Source organism: Bos indicus, chromosome 1 (assembly GCF_029378745.1).
Source record: "Bos indicus isolate NIAB-ARS_2022 breed Sahiwal x Tharparkar chromosome 1, NIAB-ARS_B.indTharparkar_mat_pri_1.0, whole genome shotgun sequence".
NCBI lineage: Eukaryota > Metazoa > Chordata > Mammalia > Artiodactyla > Bovidae > Bos > Bos indicus.
The window spans coordinates 69,273,819-69,293,337 of NC_091760.1; the positions used below are offsets into that span (position 1 = coordinate 69,273,819).

Genomic DNA, 19,519 nt, shown 5'->3' on the forward strand with positions numbered 1-19,519 from the left:
GAGAATTTTGAGCATTATTTTGTCAGCATGTGAGATGAGTGCATGTTTGGGAGGAATATATTGGATGCTGACACTTCATGTTATGTCACTTTAGTTTTGTTGCTGCTGCTAAGTCACTTTAGTCATGTCCGACTCTGTGTGACCCCATAGACTGCAGCCTACCAGGCTCCCCCATCCCTGGGGTTCTCCAGGCAAGAACACTGGAGTGGGTTGCCATTTCCTTCTCCAATGCATGAAAGTGGAAAGTGAAAGTGAAGTCGCTCAGTCGTGTCCGACTCTTTGAGACCCCATGGACTGCAGCCTACCAGGCTCCTCCATCCATGGGATTTTCCAGGCAAGAGTACTGGAGTGGGGGTGCCATTGCCTTCTCCATTAGTTTTGTTGAGACTGCCTTTATTATATACGTATGAAAGTGAAACTTAGTTTCTCAGTCGTGTCCAACTCTTTGTGACCACTTGGACTGTAGCCTGCTAGCCTCCTCTGTCCATGGAGTTCTCTAGGCAAGAATACTTTAGTAGGTAGTCATTTCTTTCTCCAGAGGATCTTCCCGACCCAGGGATCAAATCTGGATCTCTTGCATGGCAGACTGATTCTTTACTATTTGAGCCATTAGGGAAGCCTTATATATGAATAAAATGGCAACCTACTCCAGTAATCTTGCCTGGAGAATTCCACAGACAGAGCAGCCTGGTGAGCCACATTCCATGGGGTTGCAGAGTCATACACAGCTGAACTGCTAACACTTTACCCTTTACACACTCTGGCAGTTTAGGTATGCTGCCACCAAGTGGTGGAGTACATTAGCTCAGCTGCCTGGAAGATGGAGATGGTTTGTGTGGTGTAGACGCTAAGTCATGTGTGACTCCCTGCCACCCCATAGACTGTAGCTGTTCCTCTGTCCATGGGATTTTCCAGGCGAGAATACTGGAGTGGGTTGCCATTCCTTCTCCAGGGAAGATACAGGTGGATTTTGTCAAGGGCTCCAAATATTATGCTCTCTCCTCCTTAGACCTTAGATTTTCTAGGCTTTACTTTTTAAATTTTTATTGAAACATTTAAACTTAAGTAATCACTAAGTGATAATTATTTTTCCTGAACTACGGGATGAGTTTAATATTAAATTCCCTGATAGCTCAGTTGGTAAAGAATCTGCCTACAATGCTGGAGACCCTGGTTCAATTCCTGAGTTGGGAAGATCTGCTAGAGAAGGGATAGGCTACCCACTCCAGTATTCTTGGGCTTCCCTTGTGGCTCAGCTGGTAAAGAATGTGGGAGATCTGGGTTCAGTCCCTGGGTTGGGAAGATCCCCTGAAGAAGGGAAAGGCTACCCTACTCCAGTATTCTGGCCTGGAGAATTCCATGGACTGTATAGTCCATGGGCTGGTAAAGAATGTGGGAGATCTGGGTTCAGTCCCTGGGTTGGGAAGATCCCCTGGAGAAGGGAAAGGCTACCCTACTCCAGTATTCTGGCCTGGAGAATTCCATGGACTGTATAGTCCATGGGGTTGCAAAGAGTCAGACCTGGCTGGGCAACTTACACTTTCACATTGAAATATTAAATAATGTTTGTAGAAATCTTTAGCTTGAATATGTAATAATTTCCAGTTGAAACTGAGAATTTTATAATAATGGTATTTTGGGTAAAAATGCTTAAATGATGTAGAATCTCTATATCAATTCTTCCTTTTATAAAATAAAATCCTTTTTTAAAAAGAAAATCACTCCTATTGGTTTGTCTTCAGTCTTAGGTAGACTTGAAGTTGCAGTGCCCCAGGCATACTTATCTCTTGAAATTTCTACTGTCTCCCTCACTGTTTGCATTAGCCACAAACACTGAAGATTGACATCTTAATTTGTCTTTTCAAACCTCCCCTTAAAGGTTCTATTTTTTCTCTCCAAACATGGGAAATGAGAACAAGAAAAAATCACCATGTAGGGCTTTTTGGTGCAAAGAGTATAATCCTGGTGTATATACTTACTAGTGTGGGAAATCTCTATGCCAGTTTGTCACTGTAGCTTTTATTATAAGAAGGAGATTTCCCCCTTACCTGTTTTACTCCACCTTATCTCTCCTTGGATTGCTTTAGATAAAACAACTTTTAAAGAATTTCTCTCTTGAAAGTCTGGCATCACCTATGCAGAACAAAATACTTTGAAAAAAATTTGAAGAAGACTTTTGAAACTGGAAAACCCATCAGGTAGTGGTGATGGGTCCCCTGTCTTCCATGAGTTCTGATTATTCACAAAGCTTTTTCCCTGATAGATGGAAAACAGCTTGAGGGCGGGTCAGTGGGTCTTGTTTGGCTGGAAGTTTACAGAGCAGCACCTTGCAAGTTGGCTGAATTCCCTTAGACTGGGAGAGCCCCAAGAGAAAAGGGCAGTGTCTCACCCTCTCATCCCATCAGAGCCAATGCCAGCCTCTCTTTTCCAGACATGAAGTCACTGAAGTCAGACCCAGGGCTCCTTTGGGATGTCTTCTTTCCTCTGTAAGGGGCTGTACCCAGGGGGCCTGGGCTGGGTGGGTGGACTGGCTCCACTGCAGAGCCTTCTATCAGAGGACAGAATGTGGAGGAGCATGCCAGGGAGCTGGGAGTGGACGCTGTCTCATCAACAAGAAGTATTCCTGTTTCTATATCGAGCAAGTGTGACAGCCAGCCCTTTTTCTTCCGGAACCCAGACACGAGCGCTTTGTCAGAGCCACCGTGACTCAGCTAGGACGAATGCTTTTCCGAGTCACTTACTGACATCATCCAAGTGTGCACTCTGATGGTCCTGCTCCCTCTTTCACCTTCTCTCAGGGCCTCCCTCCTCTGCCCCACCCCCCATCTTATTCTAGGTCAAACAAGGACCAGCTTTGGTTTTGAGAACTATTGAAAAACTCTAAAACCAATACATTTTTCTCCCTCTTATCTCAGACTGTTTCATGCAGTCCTGAGCTGGAATCTCATGTTTACAATGCTAGCAATTTGTGTGCCAGGTTTTGCACGGAAACTCCTCTTGGCCTGGTGCTCCAGGCAAGGTTTGAACCTGTGCTGTGACACTCTCCACCCTGATGCCCTGTCCCAGAAGAGACTGTCCTCTCATTTCTAGACTGGAGGCAGTTTTCCTTTGCAGGAAACTCAGACTTCAGAACTTACTTACTAAGGAAGAAATTCCCTGTTTTGGACCTGGAGAAAGGCAAGAACCATTCCTCCCCCTGACCTAGCCCCGATGGGCATAAAGTATTCCATTAGGACACCTGCAAATCAGTCCAGGTTTAAATCTGTGAATAATTGGGACAATTGTTTAGTTTACATACACAACAACTTAGAAATGATGTTCAAATAATCCTCTGGTTTTTTTCAGGTTGAACTTGCAGACTGAGAGGGCACCTAGTTCTTGGCCTTGGAAAAGCTTTCAGTCTGGTAGAGATCCTAGGACCCACTGGAGAAAACAAACTATACGTTTTCTAGGCAGTTGTTAAATAAGCATAGCAGTTCAGTGGACGTCATCAGAGACAGTTTATTGGATGTATAATCTGAACTGAATTTCAAAAGAAGTAGATGGATTAGGATCCTGGAATTTGAGGCAGGAAGGGATTGCAGAGGTCAGCCAAGCCAACCCCTTCACTTTAAAAGGGTGGAGTGCTATTCAGAGAGTGTGGCGAGATGCTGAGGGTCAGCCAGCTGGCCAGTGGTGTTGCTGGGGCTGGTGGTTACAACCTTGAACTGTCACTGACAGTCACTGGGGTCAGGGCCTCCCTGGAGTCTTGTGTGGAGGAATTATCCCCTTACCCACAAGCTCTCAGAGTCTCTAAGCTAGCTGTGGGTCAGGGCAAAGGCATGCAGGAGCCCTTCCTGTTTAGTTTAAATTCCAGACATGTCCCACTCCCTTGACTTTCTCCTTTGGGTCTCCACTCCCTCCCTCACTGCTCTCAGGTTTACACCTGTGCCTGAGCCTTACCGAGGTTTTCCACCATGGAAATCACAGAGACCCTGGCTGGTGTCAGAAGGTAGAAGCTAGGTGAGGCCGCCTGCTCTGCGCCAAGTGAAGCTCCTGCCTCAGCAAAGTCCAGTGGACCTGGCCCTGACAGTGACCGTAAAGACAGCTGAGGGGTCTGTGTTAATGGGTTATTTGGGCATTTGTCTGTATGTACAGGGAGATAGCAGTGGGCTTTCAAGAAAGTGATTGTTACTCAGGGAGGAGAGGAGGCATATGCAGGCACTTTTGACCAATGATTATTTCCTGGAGGAAGTGTGTGGTTTATTAATGAGGATTCCACCTGCCCTGCTAGGAAAGTGGAGCCCAGCTGGAGAGGAGGGGATCCCCTTGAGAGGGTGAGAGAGGTGGGGGTGCAGTGAGAGGAGGAGGAAGAGTGGTGATGGCAACAGAGATTGCAGTGAGCAAGAAGTCCTGTTGTGTGGGTGGAGCGGCACATGGCACATTGCTGCAGCCTCTCCTGGGTCAACTCTCTTCTCTGTCTCCCGGCTTTGGAAAAGCTCCCTGTGTCTGACAGTTGGGGTGACTGAGACACTGTGGTTAGATTACAGTCTTTGGAATGTGGATTCAGTCTTTGGCCTACTACTCACAGAAGTATGAGCAATTTATAATGATGCATATTTTTTTAAGTTAAAAAAAAAGATGCCTGATTTTTCACCTGGCCTGACTATGGGAAAGCGCAGATGGTGAAGGCCAGAGGAGCATGGCCTTGGGGATGGTCTAGGGAGCGGCAGGGGAGGGCAGTGTGGAGAGGTTGCTGTTTTGGGCTTTCATTCATTCTTTCTTTCCCTTGGTTTCCATTTCATTTCTGTTTCATATTCTGAATGCCCTAGAAGGAGGGGGTGAACAACTCTATGAAGGAGAATAGGAAATAGGACAGGAGGCTGAGGTTGGGAAATGGAAATGTCAGTTTCCATCCCACACCCCTGGACCCGCCCCTCTGCCACCTGCTCTCTCTAGCCAGCCAGCCTCAAACTTTTAGGAGCAATGGTTCTGGTGCTTCTCCCAAGTTTCCCAGATCCTTTTCTCCTAGCTGAGAGTACCTCCTTCCAAGTGCCCTGCCCCAGACCAGTCTGGCTTAGAAAGCAGGTGTCTTTCTTTGGTGAATGGAAGTTGTGTTTCAGAGAATGTGAGACTGTCAGGTAATATAACCTGGTAGGTTAACACATTCTAGGTTTATATGCCTCTAACCAGGCTGGCCCCCACAGGTACCTTCCTTTGGAAGGCTGCATCCTTTTACTTTGATCTTACTGTTAGTTGGGCCACTTCTGGAACTCTTCTTGGGAGCTCCTTTCAGTCGATGGCATGCTCCTTTGGCTGGAAAATCTTGTTCTTTTTGAGCATTTTTGGTTTTTTATTTTTACAAAGTGTTTTTAAAGACAGCATTGAGAATAAGTCAGTTTGTGGGTGCAGAGGTCTTGCTGTGTTTTTTAGGCCATTGACCTGTTACTTTATGGCCATACTTGGGGATGTGGGAGTAATCTTGGGGCCTGAATCTTCACCACACTCTGTCCATGGATAGAAAAGAGAATCGGCTACATCTCTGCCTCTGGCACAGCTGCAGTCAAAATGTTTTATTTCTTTTCTTTTTTTTTTATTATAAAAACAGTTTCATTTGGGTGGAATTAGACAGCAAACTTTAAAGCAGTAGAAAACATAACCCTTCTTTATTTGGACTCCATTGCGAGATCTACCTGGGATGCTGAGTTGGGCAAGAGTTGGCTTGGCTTCTGGTAGTCAAGGGTGGGGAACTGGCAAGTGGGAGCTCTTAGACCCAGAAACAGGCAAGAAAATCTCTAGAATGTTTATTGTAGGGGCACTTAACCATGGCTGCATGTTCACATCTCCAGGGAACTTTTAAACACTGCTGAGCCGAAACCAGAGACCAATTAGTCAGTCTCCCCACATTACAGAGAAAGGATTGAGACTTTGTTTTGGATAAAGGATCATCTCTGAGCTTTGCCCTGTAGCCCTGGCATCACAGATCAGAGGTGCAGAGGCAAAAGATGTGTTGGTAATTGGATAGAAAAGACACAAGTTGTTTGGAATAATCATACCCTGGAAAAGTGGACAGAGAGTGTCTTCCAGTAAATCAAAACAAAATACAGAAACAAAACATAAAGAATCCGCCTGCCAATGTAGGAGACATAGGTTGGATCCCTGATCCGGGAAGATCCCACATGCTGTGGAGCAACTAAGCCTGTGCACCACAATTATTGAACCTGTACTCTAGAGCCTGGGGGCTGCAACTGCTGAGCCCACGTGCCACAACTGCTGAGCCCACGTGCCACAACTGCTGAGCCCACATGTGACAACTGCTGAGCCCACGTGCCACAACTGCTGAGCCCACGTGCCACAACTGCTGAAGTTTGCACATCCTAGAGCCTGTGCTCTGCAACAAAAGAAGCCACCACAATGAGAAGCCCATGCACCAACTAGAGAGTAGCCCCTATTCACAGCAACTAGAGAAAAAAATGCTGTGCAGCAGCGAAGACCAGGGACAGCTAACAATAAATAATTTTTTTTTTTTAAAGAAACAAACATAGAAGGAAAAAAAAAAATCCTCTGGATGGATTAACATGGATCCTGATAAGGATTTGATGGTAGATGAATCACCTTATAAAAGCCAGCTGATAGTGGACAGACACCCCTGAGTCTGCCAAGAGGAACAGGACAAGCACGGGAGCCCTCCCACCTCTCTGAGCTTCTCCTCTTCTTTTCACATGCAGCCAAACAGGAACCTTCATGCTGTGCAGGTTGAGTTTGAGAACTGTCTGTGTGACTGATCTCCTACTCACTACAGGATATTCTCTCGAGTGGCTCATTGCTCTGTAAGGCACTGCCTCCTCCAATGTTCTTTTTGGTTCTGATTATACCATTTAGAAAGCTTAAAGCAGGTGCTAATGTGTCTTTAACACTTCTCTTTAACACCTGCTGATTTCTGGTTGTTTAAGAAAGTGGGTGTGGTGTGGTTTGGGGCAATCAGCAGAAAGCTGCTATTAGAATAGCACCAAAGAGCAGAAAACAGGTTAACACAGATCAGCGTGATAGACAAAATGAGCGAAACAAAATCGGGATCCCATAGCCACGGACTCTCCATGGCCTGGGAATGGCTTGAGAACTCAGACACAAATGGGTCAGGGCATGGTTTTCTTCTCAGAACTCCAAGGACCTTTTTTGATGCTCAAATTCTGAATGGAGAAGTTCAGCTTGAAATGATGTCAGGGAGACATGGGTAGAGTGTAGTTCTAAGGAAAGTGTGAAGTGGGAGATTTCTTGGGGCTACCCTTCATTCCACACTTTGCTGGTTTCTGTTGCTCGCTGTGAACTGTCCGTGCACCGTGGTAAGACTTCATCATCCCTCCAGATCATCCTGTGTTTCGGGTCCTGCTTGCTCCTGTGGGGCCAGAGCTGTGTTGTGGTAGGGCCCTGCTGCCCTGTGAGACAGGAAGTCCTCCCATCTGTCTTGGCCGTCCTGTCCCTCACTCCCTCCTCAGTGACCAGTCCAGCCCTCTACCCCAGTGTTCAGTTTGTCTCCTTCCTTGGAAAATAGGTCTGATTTGAAATCTACTTCTGCTCCATCATAGCCCAAGCTCTGGGCCTTCCCAGGTCCCCACACTAGGATTCAGACACACCCTGTACCCCACAATTAACAGCACCTGAGCAGCTCCCATCAGCACACACTAAGCAGAAGCCCTTGAGGCCTCCTCACCTATTCCACTGGAGTGGTACTCATTGCTGATCTCTGCTCCCCCACCTGCCACCAGGATGGGTCATTGTTACATTTATTCCAGTAGCTATTCCAAGTGAGAATCTGTCAGGCACTCATATATATGGGGTAAATCTCAGTTGGCACCACAGAAGCTGGGGCACAGGGGATCAGGCTATCTCTCTACTGCCAGAGCTCAGTGGAACCATAAACAGCAGAGTCCTCATTCCCAGGGAAGGAACTTTGATGCTCAAAATGGGATATACTGGCCCTGCAAACCAGATTACTTGATGTCTCCGTTCCAAACTTCTTGTGGCTTAATAGAAGACATGGAACGGGCAGATTGACAACTGGATGTCTGGTTCAAATATACAAAGTGAAGTGAAATCGCTCAGTCGTGTCCGACTCTTTGCGACCCCATGGACTATAGCCTACGAGATTCCTCCAGCCATGGACTTTTTCGGGCAAGAGAACTGGAGTGGGTTGCCATTTCCTTCTCCAGGGGATCTTCCTGACCCAGGGATTGAACCCGTCTCTCCTGCATTGCAAGCAGATGCTTTTATCACCTGAGCCACCAGGGAAGCTAAATATACAAAACATCCACCCAACTGTGTGACTCTGAACAAATCGCATCCCTCCTCTGGAATTCGCTGCCCTTAGCTCTGAAATGAAGGATCAGCAGGGTAAGCACTAACGTTTCTTCAGGTTCAAGTGTTCTGTTTCTCTCTGAGGCAAGGCAGCACGACAGATACTGCAATCAGACTAGATTCAAATATGATTTTACTTTTTCCTGATGACTTTAGCAAGTTACTCAGCCTCTCTGGGCCTTAGTTCCTTTAACTATAGGGTGAGATAATAATAGAAGCTACTTGTGAGTTTCACGTGAGGAATAAATTAGATAATGCATTTAAAACACTTAGCAGACATAGATTCTCATGAACATACATGTAGATTAATAATAATTAACAATCTATGTGTCTGTCCCACTTTAATTAAAAAAAAAAAAAAAGCTGCCCCAAGTTTGGCTCTCAGTTTATATTTCTCTCCAGGTTAGAGTTTGGAGCTCCTCAATATTTACAGCCAGTTCTGGCTGCTGGTCTCCCGCTTCCTTATGAACTTCACTTCCCCTGTTTCCTCCCCATAGTGAAGGATCAGCCAGCACACAGGCTCTTTTCCACCTCAGGACCTTTGCTCAGGCTGTTTCCTCTGCCTACATTATTCTTTTTACAACATTCCCTTAACTATCTCCTTCTTATAGTTTTGGCCACTGTTTAAATGTCAGCTCCTCATAGTGGCCTGTTCTGGCCACCTGATAAGTTGTTAAGACTTATCACAATTTGCTTTGTTCTATTGATCTAGCCACTGTCTTGTGTCCATCTCTCACCCCAGAATGTAACCTTCATGTTTCTGTCTTATCCACATTTATATCCCTAGTGCCTAGCACTGGGCCAGCCACAGAGTAAGTGCTCAATAAATATTTGTTAGATTAAAAAATTAATGAAAAATATAGTTATATGACACTGTATTATTTATGAAGCCCCTTCATGACTAGTCTCTCATTGTGAAGGCTTATATACCTGGGCTTGCAATAAATAACTCCCTTCAAGAGAGCATAAGGCTATGAAGAGAGGAACTCACTAACATTTTTGACCAACTTCTGTATAGCACAGCTGTCCATCCTCCCTGCAAACAACATTCAGACTGTGGAGTTGCATTCTATCACCTGTTTATTAACGCCAGGCCTCATCTATTGTAGACAAAGTGCACATCATTAAACTCGCACAAACCACGCCTAAGAGAGTCTAGGTGTTGTCCTTGGATCACCTAGGAGATTCCTGGAGCTCATCCCAGACTGATTTTCATCAAAGTATCTGAAAAGGGTCACTGAAATCATTATTTTTTTTTAAATTAAAAAAATTATTTGTATTTTGATTTCACTGAGTCTCCTTGCTGCATAGGGGCTTTCTCTAGTTGCAGCAAGCAGGGGCTACTCTGTAGTTGTGGTGTGTGGGCTTCTCATTGAAGTGGCTTCTTCAGAGCACAGACTCTAGGCAGTCTGGCTTCAGTAATTGTGGCACATGGGCTCAGTAGTTGTGGTTCACAGGCTTAGCTCCCTGTGGCATGTGGAATCTTCCTGGACCAAGGATTAAATTGATGTCCCCTGCATTGCAAGGCAGACTCCTAACCACTGGACCACAAAGGAAGCTCCTGAATTCATCATTTTAAATAAGGGTCTTAGGTGATGATGAAAGTCAGTAAAGTTTGAAAAGCATTGCCATAAAGTGGTGCAAATGCCGTTTTGAGGTAGCATGGGCTTGCTGAGTGAAAACAGCCCCAGTGACACATAAGAACAAAAGAGTAAATGGTGTAGAACTGAGTACAAGAACTATCTGATCAATCATCCTGTCATTCAGTATACATTATGTCCTGAGAGCCCCTGAGAGTCCATGAAACAGTTCACAGCTCAGTTGGAAGGAACTGTAATTTATTGCAAAGGATGAGAAGCTGGCCAACAGGGCCCAGGTCTCAAGTGCCATATGGGAAATTAGCAGGGCAGGGGGAGTAGGGCAGTGACTGCACTCTACCTCTAAAGCAGAGGGTATGAGAGATGGGAAGGGTCACTCAGTCTCCTTCCCCCTACTTAGTGGGATCTGAAGGCCCACTGCTCCAAACTTCACCTTCTGTGCTCCCATCCTCACCATACACAATGCAGATTCTTCCCCTGAAGATTAAATTTGGGCTAAGAAATATCACTGAAAAGGTAAATATCCTAAAGGGAAAAGGATGACCACCTGCTAGTTATGTTCCAGTGTAAATTGTCTTGCTGCAGCTCTCCCCATGTGAGCACACTGAGTGAGAGGAAGGGAGGTCTGGGGGTATGCAGGCTTGAGGAAGAGGCGGCCTGGTGGCCTCTGTGGGGTTGGGCATAGCCAAAGAGCAGTGTGAACTCGGCTGGTTTCTGGAGTACGTGCACCAAATCCTGTCTCTGATGACCTTGACCTTTTCTCCCATCATCTCAGAGACCAATTAGGAAGGCTGCTTTCCTGCCCCACCCAGTTCCTGCCCCAGTGCCCAGTGACATTGCGCTGACCAACTGGACTAAGGCCTTGTAGCTGCTAAATGCAGTAGTTCTCATCTCAGCTAAGACCTACCTCTCTGGAACACTTGATGCTGTAGTTCCTCCTTTAAGTCCTCTCCTCCCTGATTTTCTTGACTTCACTGCTCTCCCAGTTTTATCTTACCTCTTTGTATTTGTTCTTCAGCTACTTTCTTCTCCTATCTCTTAAAATTGATATTCACATCAGTTCTATCCTAGACTCAGAAGCCGGTTTTTTCATCTTAAAAGTGAAAGTTGCTCAGTCGTGTCCAATTCTTTGCGACCCCATGGACTATACTATACAGTCCATGGAATTCTCCAAAATATTGGAATGGATAGCCTTTCCCTTCTCCAGGGAATCTTCCCAACCCAGGGATAAAACCCAGGTTTTCCACATTGCAGGCAGATTCTTTACCAGCTGAGCCACAAAGGAAGCCCAAGAATACTGGAGTGGGTAGCCTAAGAATCGGAGAAGGCAATGGCACCCCACTCCAGTACTCTTGCCTGGAAAATCCCATGGACAGAGGAGCCTGGTAGGCTGCAGTCCATGGGGTTGCTACGAGTCGGACACGACTGAGCGACTTCACTTTCACTTTTCACTTTCATGCATTGGAGAAGGAAATGGCAACCCACTCGTGTTCTTGCCTGGAGAATCCCAGCGACGGGGGAGCCTGGTGGGCTGCCATCTATGGGGTCACACAGAGTCAGACACGACTGAAGGGACTTAGCAGCAGCAGCCTAAGAATACTGGAGTGGGTAGCCTATCCCTTCTCCAGCGGCTCTTCCCAACCCAGAAATCTAACTAGGGTCTCCTGCATTGCAGGCAGATTCTTTACCAACTGAACTATCAGGGAGCCCTTTTTTCATCTTACTTGTCTTCATTGGGTGATGTCACCCACTTCTGTGCATATCTGCTGCCAATGTTTATGGATTATTCATTTAGCAAATGTTATTGAACACCTACTATGTGCCAGGCATAGTATGACTCCCAAGTCAAAATTTGCAACTCATATTTCTCTTTTAATCTCAAGACTATACCTCAGATTGCCTTCAGAATGTCATATATTTATGAAATTGATGTATGTGTGACTGTTTCTTGAGACAGGGACTCAGACAGAAATTGTCTGTTAAAGGGCATTCTCTTCAGGAAAAAATTGTAAAGGAGTTGGAGGTACAGAGTAGGAAGGAGCAGGACTGAGCAAAGATGAAGTCCAGTGGTGACACTCAGGGGAGAGAGAAGGCTCTGGAGTATAAGTCACACTTCAGAGATACCCTGCCTTGAGTGAAAGGCACCTCTGTATAAGAGAAGCACTGGCCCCATTGGGATAGGGGTATAACTGCCACATGTCTTTTGGAAAAGTGCACCCATCAGTCAAAGGCAAGTCTCCTGAGATGGTCTCAGGCATAAGCTGATTGCCGCAACACTTATGGGCTGGGGACTGGGCACAAAGATCAACAGAATTGCCCTGGGTGGGACACCAACAGTGTCTCCCCCAGAAGCTTAGACTTGCATAGTAGGGATATGTGCCCAGCACCACCGTAAGTGCTTTATGTATCTTCACAAACCTAATCTCTAAAATAACTCTGTAATGTAGTTACTATTATTCACAGTTTATAGTGAAGGAACTGAGATGTAGAGGTTTAAAGGTACTTGCCTAAGTTTCCTCAACAGGTAGATGATGGAGCTGGGATTTTGACCAAGGTGTGTTGGCTCTAGATTCTATCATACCCTTACCTGCTACCCTCCTTCCTCAATATGTTGAGTCTTAGCCTGCCCCAGGTACTGTAGGCACAGGGAATCTAGCAGTGAAGTCAACACAAACAGCCCTTCCCTCATTGAGGTTACTTTCCATTAAGGGGAAAATGGACAGTAAAAATGAATAAGTAAAATACACACTCCAGATGGTAACCAGATTCCTCTCTCCATGGAATTCTCCAGACAAGAATATTAGAGTGAGTTGCCATTTCCTTCTCCAGGAGATCTTTCTGACCCAGGGATTGAACCCACATCTCCCTCACTGCAGGCAAATTCTTTACTGTCTTTGCCACCAAATCACTGGTTAATGAGTACTACTGCTGCTGCTGCTAAGTCGCTTCAGTCATGTCCGACTCTGTGCGACCCCATAGATGGCAGCCCACCAGGCTCCCCTGTCCCTGCGATTTTCCAGGCAAGAACACTAAGGAGACTATAAATCAGGGAAGGGATGTAGGGAGTGGTAGAGGACAGCTGCAGCTTTAAATCAGGTAGCCCAAAAAAGGCTTCATTTAGGACACATTTTAGTCCTAGGGAGGTGGTCTCTTTGCTTCTGCTGCTTTTGCTCTCCTACTCTGTCTGGCTGACCCCAATTTATTCTCCCTCTGCACACCTGGAGGGGTAATCTTCCCAAATCACCTGATCATGTTCTGTCCCTCATTGCCCTTAGGGATAAATGCAGCACTCCTGCCGTGGTACAAGTTGCTTCTGAATTTGAGACCTGCTTCTAACATTGCAATGCTAGGTGGGGCAGGAGTACAAATGGAAACCTACATACCCTGTGTCTAAATATTGAAAATTAATATAGCAAGTTAATGAACTGTTAGAAAAAAATGTGTTCTACCCTTCCACCTTGACAAAAATATTTTCATAGCAACCTAGGAGGCTAACTTCAGATTCATATTTGTTAGACTTCTCTGTGTTCCATGCTCTGCCCCCCTTCTCTGCCTACCTCCTAGGTCTGTCTTTGATTGTGGAAGGGCCCCCTACATGCATGTGGACGCCCTGGCTGACACATCCATGTTTTAGCCACATCTTTGAAAATAGCAGCTCTTTGCCACCCCTCAGACCAAGGTGCTCACACTGGTAGTGTTCTTTACCCCCTGGGGATGGAACCTAGGAGAGAGGCACATATGAGCTCAGGAAGTAGGTTAAGGGCCCTTTGAGCTGAAAATTTTAGGATGTCAGGGACAAGGAATTTGGTCTGGAAAAGGGTAGGGGCAGCCTGGACTCTCTGTGGCAAGTCTCCTTATTCTCTGGGGGGAGGGTGTGGAAAAGGAGGGTCAGAGCCTGAATAGGGCTCTCTGAGGCACTCGGACCACACTGTCTCACCACGCTGTCTCTTACCCCTGTGCCTAAACCAAAGTGAATTACTTGAACTTTCTGAATTTGCCATGATCTTTTGCTTCTGTGCTTTTGTGATTTTTGAAGACTGTAGAATGAAGCCATACACTTGGATTCCTTGCCCTAATTTCCCCCGTCTCCTAATCTGGTCCCCTCATCACTGACCCTTCATTCCACACCCAGTCACAAAAGCGCCACACGCAGTGCACTGGTAGGTGTGATCTGATGTGGTAACCTGAGTGTGGGCTTTGGAGTCAGTGGTCCTGGTTTGGATTCTGTGCTGGGCACCTACCAGTCACGTAACCTTAGGCACATCCTCTGCCTCCGTGGCATCATCTCTTATATGATGATAACCACGCCAAGTTTATAGGTCATTGTGAGAACAAAATGAAATAACATGGGTTAAGTGTCTAACCACAGTCCGTGGCACAACAAGCACATGATAAAAAGTTCCTTACCCTCCCCTGGCTATGCTTTTTGATTCAAATCACACAGAGAAAGCACTTTGGTAGATTAGCTATTTTCACAGAGAGATGCCAATTAGGTTGAAAGTGAAATTGTTAGTTGCTCAGTCATGTCCAACTCTTTGTGACCCCATGAACTGTAGCCCACCAGGCTCCTCTGTCCGTGGGATTCTCCAGGCAAGAATACTGGAGTGGGTTGCCATTTCCTTCTCCGGGGGATCTTCCCGTCCCAGGGATTGAACCCAGGTCTCCCACATTGCAGGCAGATTCCTTTCAGTCTGAGCCACCAGGGAAACCCAATTAGGTTATCTCTCAGCATTCAGCCTCTGGGCCTCTTTCTCCATCTCCTGAGCTAGTGAGAACTTCCTAGAGAGTATTAGTACCTGATTTCCCTTTTAGTTGTCAGAAATTATTTGTTAACAGTGTGTGAGCTGTTACTGATGACCACATTGAGATCTGGGATAGTCAAACTCCAGCTCTTGGTAGCAACACTGACTCTTTGTTGTTAGGGATGGGGTTTTCTCATGTCTACATAATTATGGTAACAGCGACGGGGCCTGAGGAGCTGGTAAACAAGGAAGTCAGTCATCTCTAAGAGAAGGGAAGACCCCCTATTACTGTGCAATGCCTGGCCTAAGTGGGCATGCAGCAAATGTGAGTCAGACTTGGGCTTCCCTGGTAGCTCAGCTGGTAAAGAATCTGCCTGCAATGCAGGAGACCCCGGTTCAATTCCTGGGTTGGGAAGATCTCCTGGAGAAGGGAACTTCTACCCACTCCAGTATTCTTGCCTGGAGAATTCCATGGACTGTATAATCCATGGGGTTGCAAAGAGTCAGACAAGACCAAGTGACTTCCATTTGCAAATGAAGCTAAGCTCAATAAGAAATGCCATTAAACTGAAATAGAAAAATAGTTAAAAGAAATGATCAGGTAAGTCACAGAAGAAATTCTTATAGGTCAATAAGCTATAGCCAGTAAGCAAAGAAATGCCAATATAAATGTAATACAATATTTTTCTTAGAAAATTGGCAAAGATTTAAAAAATTCAATAATCAGTGCTGATGAGGATACAGTAGTTGGGGCAGGGGGTACACTTATGCTTTGCTGGTATACATGTAAATTGATGTGCCCTTTTGTAAAGCTGTAATGAGAATGATTAAATAAACTATGGTGTAGTTATAAGATGGATTTTGTGTCATTAAGTAAGTAAGTATTAGTCACTCAGTTGTGCCCAACTCTTTGCAACCCCATGGACTGCAGCCCACCAGGCTCCTGTGTCCATGAGATTTTCCAGGCAAGGATACTGGAGTGGGTTGTCATTTCCTTCTCCAGGGGATCTTCCCAACCCAGGGATCAAACCCAGGTCTCCTATACTACAGGCAGATTCTTTACTGACTGAGCTGCAAGTGAAGTGAAGTCGCTCAGTCATGTCCAACTCTTTGCAACCCCATGGACTGTAGCCCATCAGGCTCCTCCATCCATGGGATTCTCCAGGCAAGGATACTGGAGTGGGTTGCCATTTACTTCTCCAGGGGATCTTTCCAACCCAGTGATCGAATCCTGGTCTCCCACACTGCAGGCAGACGCTTTAACCTCTGAGCCACCAGGGAAGCCATTAAATGTAATCATTTCAAAAAAATCTGAGACATGAGAAAAATTCTGTGTTGCAGTGAAAGGTAGAGCACTATAGGGTATGAAAATTACATGCACAAAAAAGGCTGGAAGGAAATAGGCCTGAGTATTATACATCCCTATCATTAGTATCTCTTATACAGATCTCTGAATATTTTAACTTTTCTATGATTAGCAGGTGTTTTCTTACAATGGGAAAGAAATTCTGCAATTTAAGTAAAAGGTACATTGCCTTCATACAATAATATAGAATTACGCTGGCCCTTACTGACTCAGTAAATGTCAGAGTAGGAGAAGTAACTGCTTTCCTTTGGGATATAGGATTTGCGGAGAAACAGAAGGCTCAACCTTCTTCCTTGCTGAGTCTAATCCTTTGTGTCAACAAGAAGAAATGGAAAGAGTGTCTGTCCTGCCTGGGGAGTTTCCTGTATAACTGGGAGGCCCAATAAGCTGCCTTATGCTTGAGACATTCACACAATTGCAAGAGCTGTGGTCTCTTCAAAAGTCTGACAAGTTTATCACTGGTTGAGATTCGAGAGTGAAGCCTGAAACAGAATTTTGTTTCCATTTGTAGACTAAATCCTCCAATTGTAGCCTTACCTCCAGTAGCAATAAGTGATTGGTAGCTGGTGGTACATGACTGTGGAGCATGCAACATGCACAGGGCTTTAAGCGAGTACAGTCTGCTGCTGCTGCTACTGCTGCTAAGTCACTTCAGTCGTGTCTGACTCTGTGCGACCCCAGAGATGGCAGCCCACCAGGCTCCCCTGTCCCTGGGATTCTCCAGGCAAGAACACTGGAGTGGGTTGTCATTGCCTTCTCCAATGCATGAAAGTGAAAAGATAAAGTGAAGTCGCTCAGTCGTGTCCGACTCCTAGTGACCCCATAGACTGCAGCCCACCAGGCCCCTCCATCCATGGGATTGTTCAGGCAAGAGTACTGGAGTGGGTTGCCATTGCCTTCTCCAGAGTACAGTCTGGGTAATAGAAAATTAAGACAAGCACCCTAAGGAAATGTTACACCAGTATTTATACAAACATGTGAATTAACCAAAGTCTGTTTTGAGTTAGAAAATAAATACATAGATTGAATAAAGCAAGAAAAGCCCCCTAACTACCAAAACATAGAATTTATTCCAAACTGAGATGTTATAACCGTTTTGACTTTCTTTTTTCTTTAAATTATTAGGTGTTATAAAGTCCAACTGTTTAAATAAGTTTGTAGCATCATATTGATTCACTTAGTCTGATTAGTTTTCAGTTTTCAAGTTGGTCACTGTCATTTCATCTTGCGTTAATTTCAAGAGTAGTTCCCCTTACTTAACTTCCTGAAATGTGCCTTTTTATACCCGACTCTTGTAATGGAAGTGTGTGAGACTATGGGACCACATCCACTGTTCTAATCAGTCCCACGCTTGGCCATTTAAGAGTAATTGGCATTACCCAACAATTTGTCAAAATTGACATACAATTTGAACTACAAGTAATACGTCTTAAATACAGTGGTGTTATCAATACCTTGTGTACCATCTCTAATCAATTGATAGAATCAGCCTAGATCCCTTTTTTTGAAAAAGATTCTTTGGCCCAGGTTCGGTTCAGTGGTAAAGCATTCCAGTGGCTACCATTGATGTGGGCCTGGGGAAGGATAGCACTCATGCCGAGGACTTTCCATTTCAGATCTAAGGGCAGCAACATCCCTGTCTTTAGAGAGCTTGTACAGCATTCAAATGGAGAAAAGATGATTCATCCCAGAAGCAAGAGAGGGAGACAAGAATTAAAAGAAACTCTAACACAATAGTGAATGCTGAAACCATAAACGTCCCAACAAGTGCAGTTGACTACAGGGAAGGCTGAGTTATTTGCTAAGTGCTGGGAGAAGCCAGATGCCCTTGGTCAAATGAGGTTAATCGCAAAAGGTTTTCTGAGGCAGTACATTTTGAGTTACATTGGAAGACAGCCAGGAGACCTGGTGTGAAGTTGGAAGGTTGGTCCAGATTAAGAGGAATGCAGGTTTCCAGATGCTTTTCGACTGTGTACTGCAAAGTCGCAGCAGCCCAGAGTGACCATGCCTGCCCTCTGACCTCCCCACAGCGAGGACGTGTGCAAACGTGGCTTCACTGTCATCATCGATATGCGGGGGTCCAAGTGGGACCTCATCAAGCCCCTCCTCAAGACGCTGCAAGAAGCCTTTCCCGCTGAGATCCATGTGGCCCTCATCATCAAACCCGACAACTTCTGGCAGAAACAGAAGACCAACTTTGGCAGCTCCAAGTTCATCTTTGAGGTGAGGCCGACCTCTCTCTTAGCTCCTGTTTCCTCCCCTTTCTGCCACCCACCCATTTCTCACCTGCCCTTCTCCACCACCCTAAAATCCCCAACATGTCAGGGACTGGCTGATAATTCAGGATTCCTGGGTCACTGTGGCCTTTCCAGTGAGATTCTCAGAAGGGAGGAGAGGCCCACGAGATTGTCCCAAGGGCACAGAGTCTTTAAGCAGTCCTGTGTCTACTGGTGAGTGGAAGTCAGAGGAATTGTTTCTGGGGGCAACCTTGTAATTTGGGTCAGATGCCTTAAAAAGAGTTTATATCTACTGATCTTTTAATTCTCCTTCTAGGAAAATGTTTTTAATATAAAAATTAAAAAAAAAAGGTGAATAACTAATAATTATAAACAAACAAATGTCTACAGGGATATTCATCACATTGTTTTTTGCAGTAATATACATACATATGTATACACACATATTTACACATATACATATATATACAAACATACGTATAGTTTGTATCCTAAATATCCATTAATTATGGCTACATTAATACACAAGTACTATAAGGCCATTAAAATCATATTTAGAACAATCGTGTCACTGAAAAATGTGCATGATATATTGTTTTTCTAAAAACAAGTTATAAGACAGTATTAGCAATATAATTTATTTTTTTAATTATCTAATAGTCTAATCTAATTCTTTTTCTTTTCTTTTTTAACTTTACAATATTGTATTGGTTTTGCCATATATCAACATAAATCCGCCACAGGTATACACGTGTTCCCCATCCTGAACCCTCCTCCCTCCTCCCTCCCCGTACCATCCCTCTGGGTCGTCCCAGTGCACCAGCCCCAAGCATCCAGTATTGTGCATCGAACCTGGACTGGCGACTCGTTTCATATATGATATTATACATGTTTCAATGCCGTTGGTTTTAAGTGTATAGTATATGGAGAGGAAGACTGAGAAATACATGAAAATGGTAACAGTGCTTTATTTGAGGTGGCTGGAGGAGTGATTTGATTTTCATGTTTTTCTACTTTCTTTTGAGAATTTTGTATTACTTTTACACTCAGAAAACATGTTGTTTTTTAACTAGATTTTTCTAGAGGCCATATGAGTCCCCTGAGAGCCTTTAGTGACAACATATTAAAGCAATGATTTAGGAATCTTTGTTCCAGCCAAATCCGAGCTGTTCCCCCTTTCTGGGAACTTTGCCCTCATCTGCAAGAGGATGAACCCTGAGTACAGTATGTGTTCATGTTGGA

General features: G+C 45.0%; 1 protein-coding gene across 31 annotated transcripts in view; it reads left to right on the top strand.

Annotated features, from left to right (window-relative positions):
- The window catches only part of KALRN (kalirin RhoGEF kinase), a 689,644-nt gene that overhangs the window by 221,678 nt on the left and 448,447 nt on the right, over positions 1–19,519 (top strand). For all 31 annotated transcript variants that reach the window (XM_019956772.2, XM_019956779.2, XM_070800327.1 and 28 more), the window contains one exon: positions 18,071–18,263. In XM_019956772.2, the coding sequence (XP_019812331.1) occupies positions 18,071–18,263 (193 nt within the window). The remainder of the gene's footprint in view (positions 1–18,070; positions 18,264–19,519) is intronic.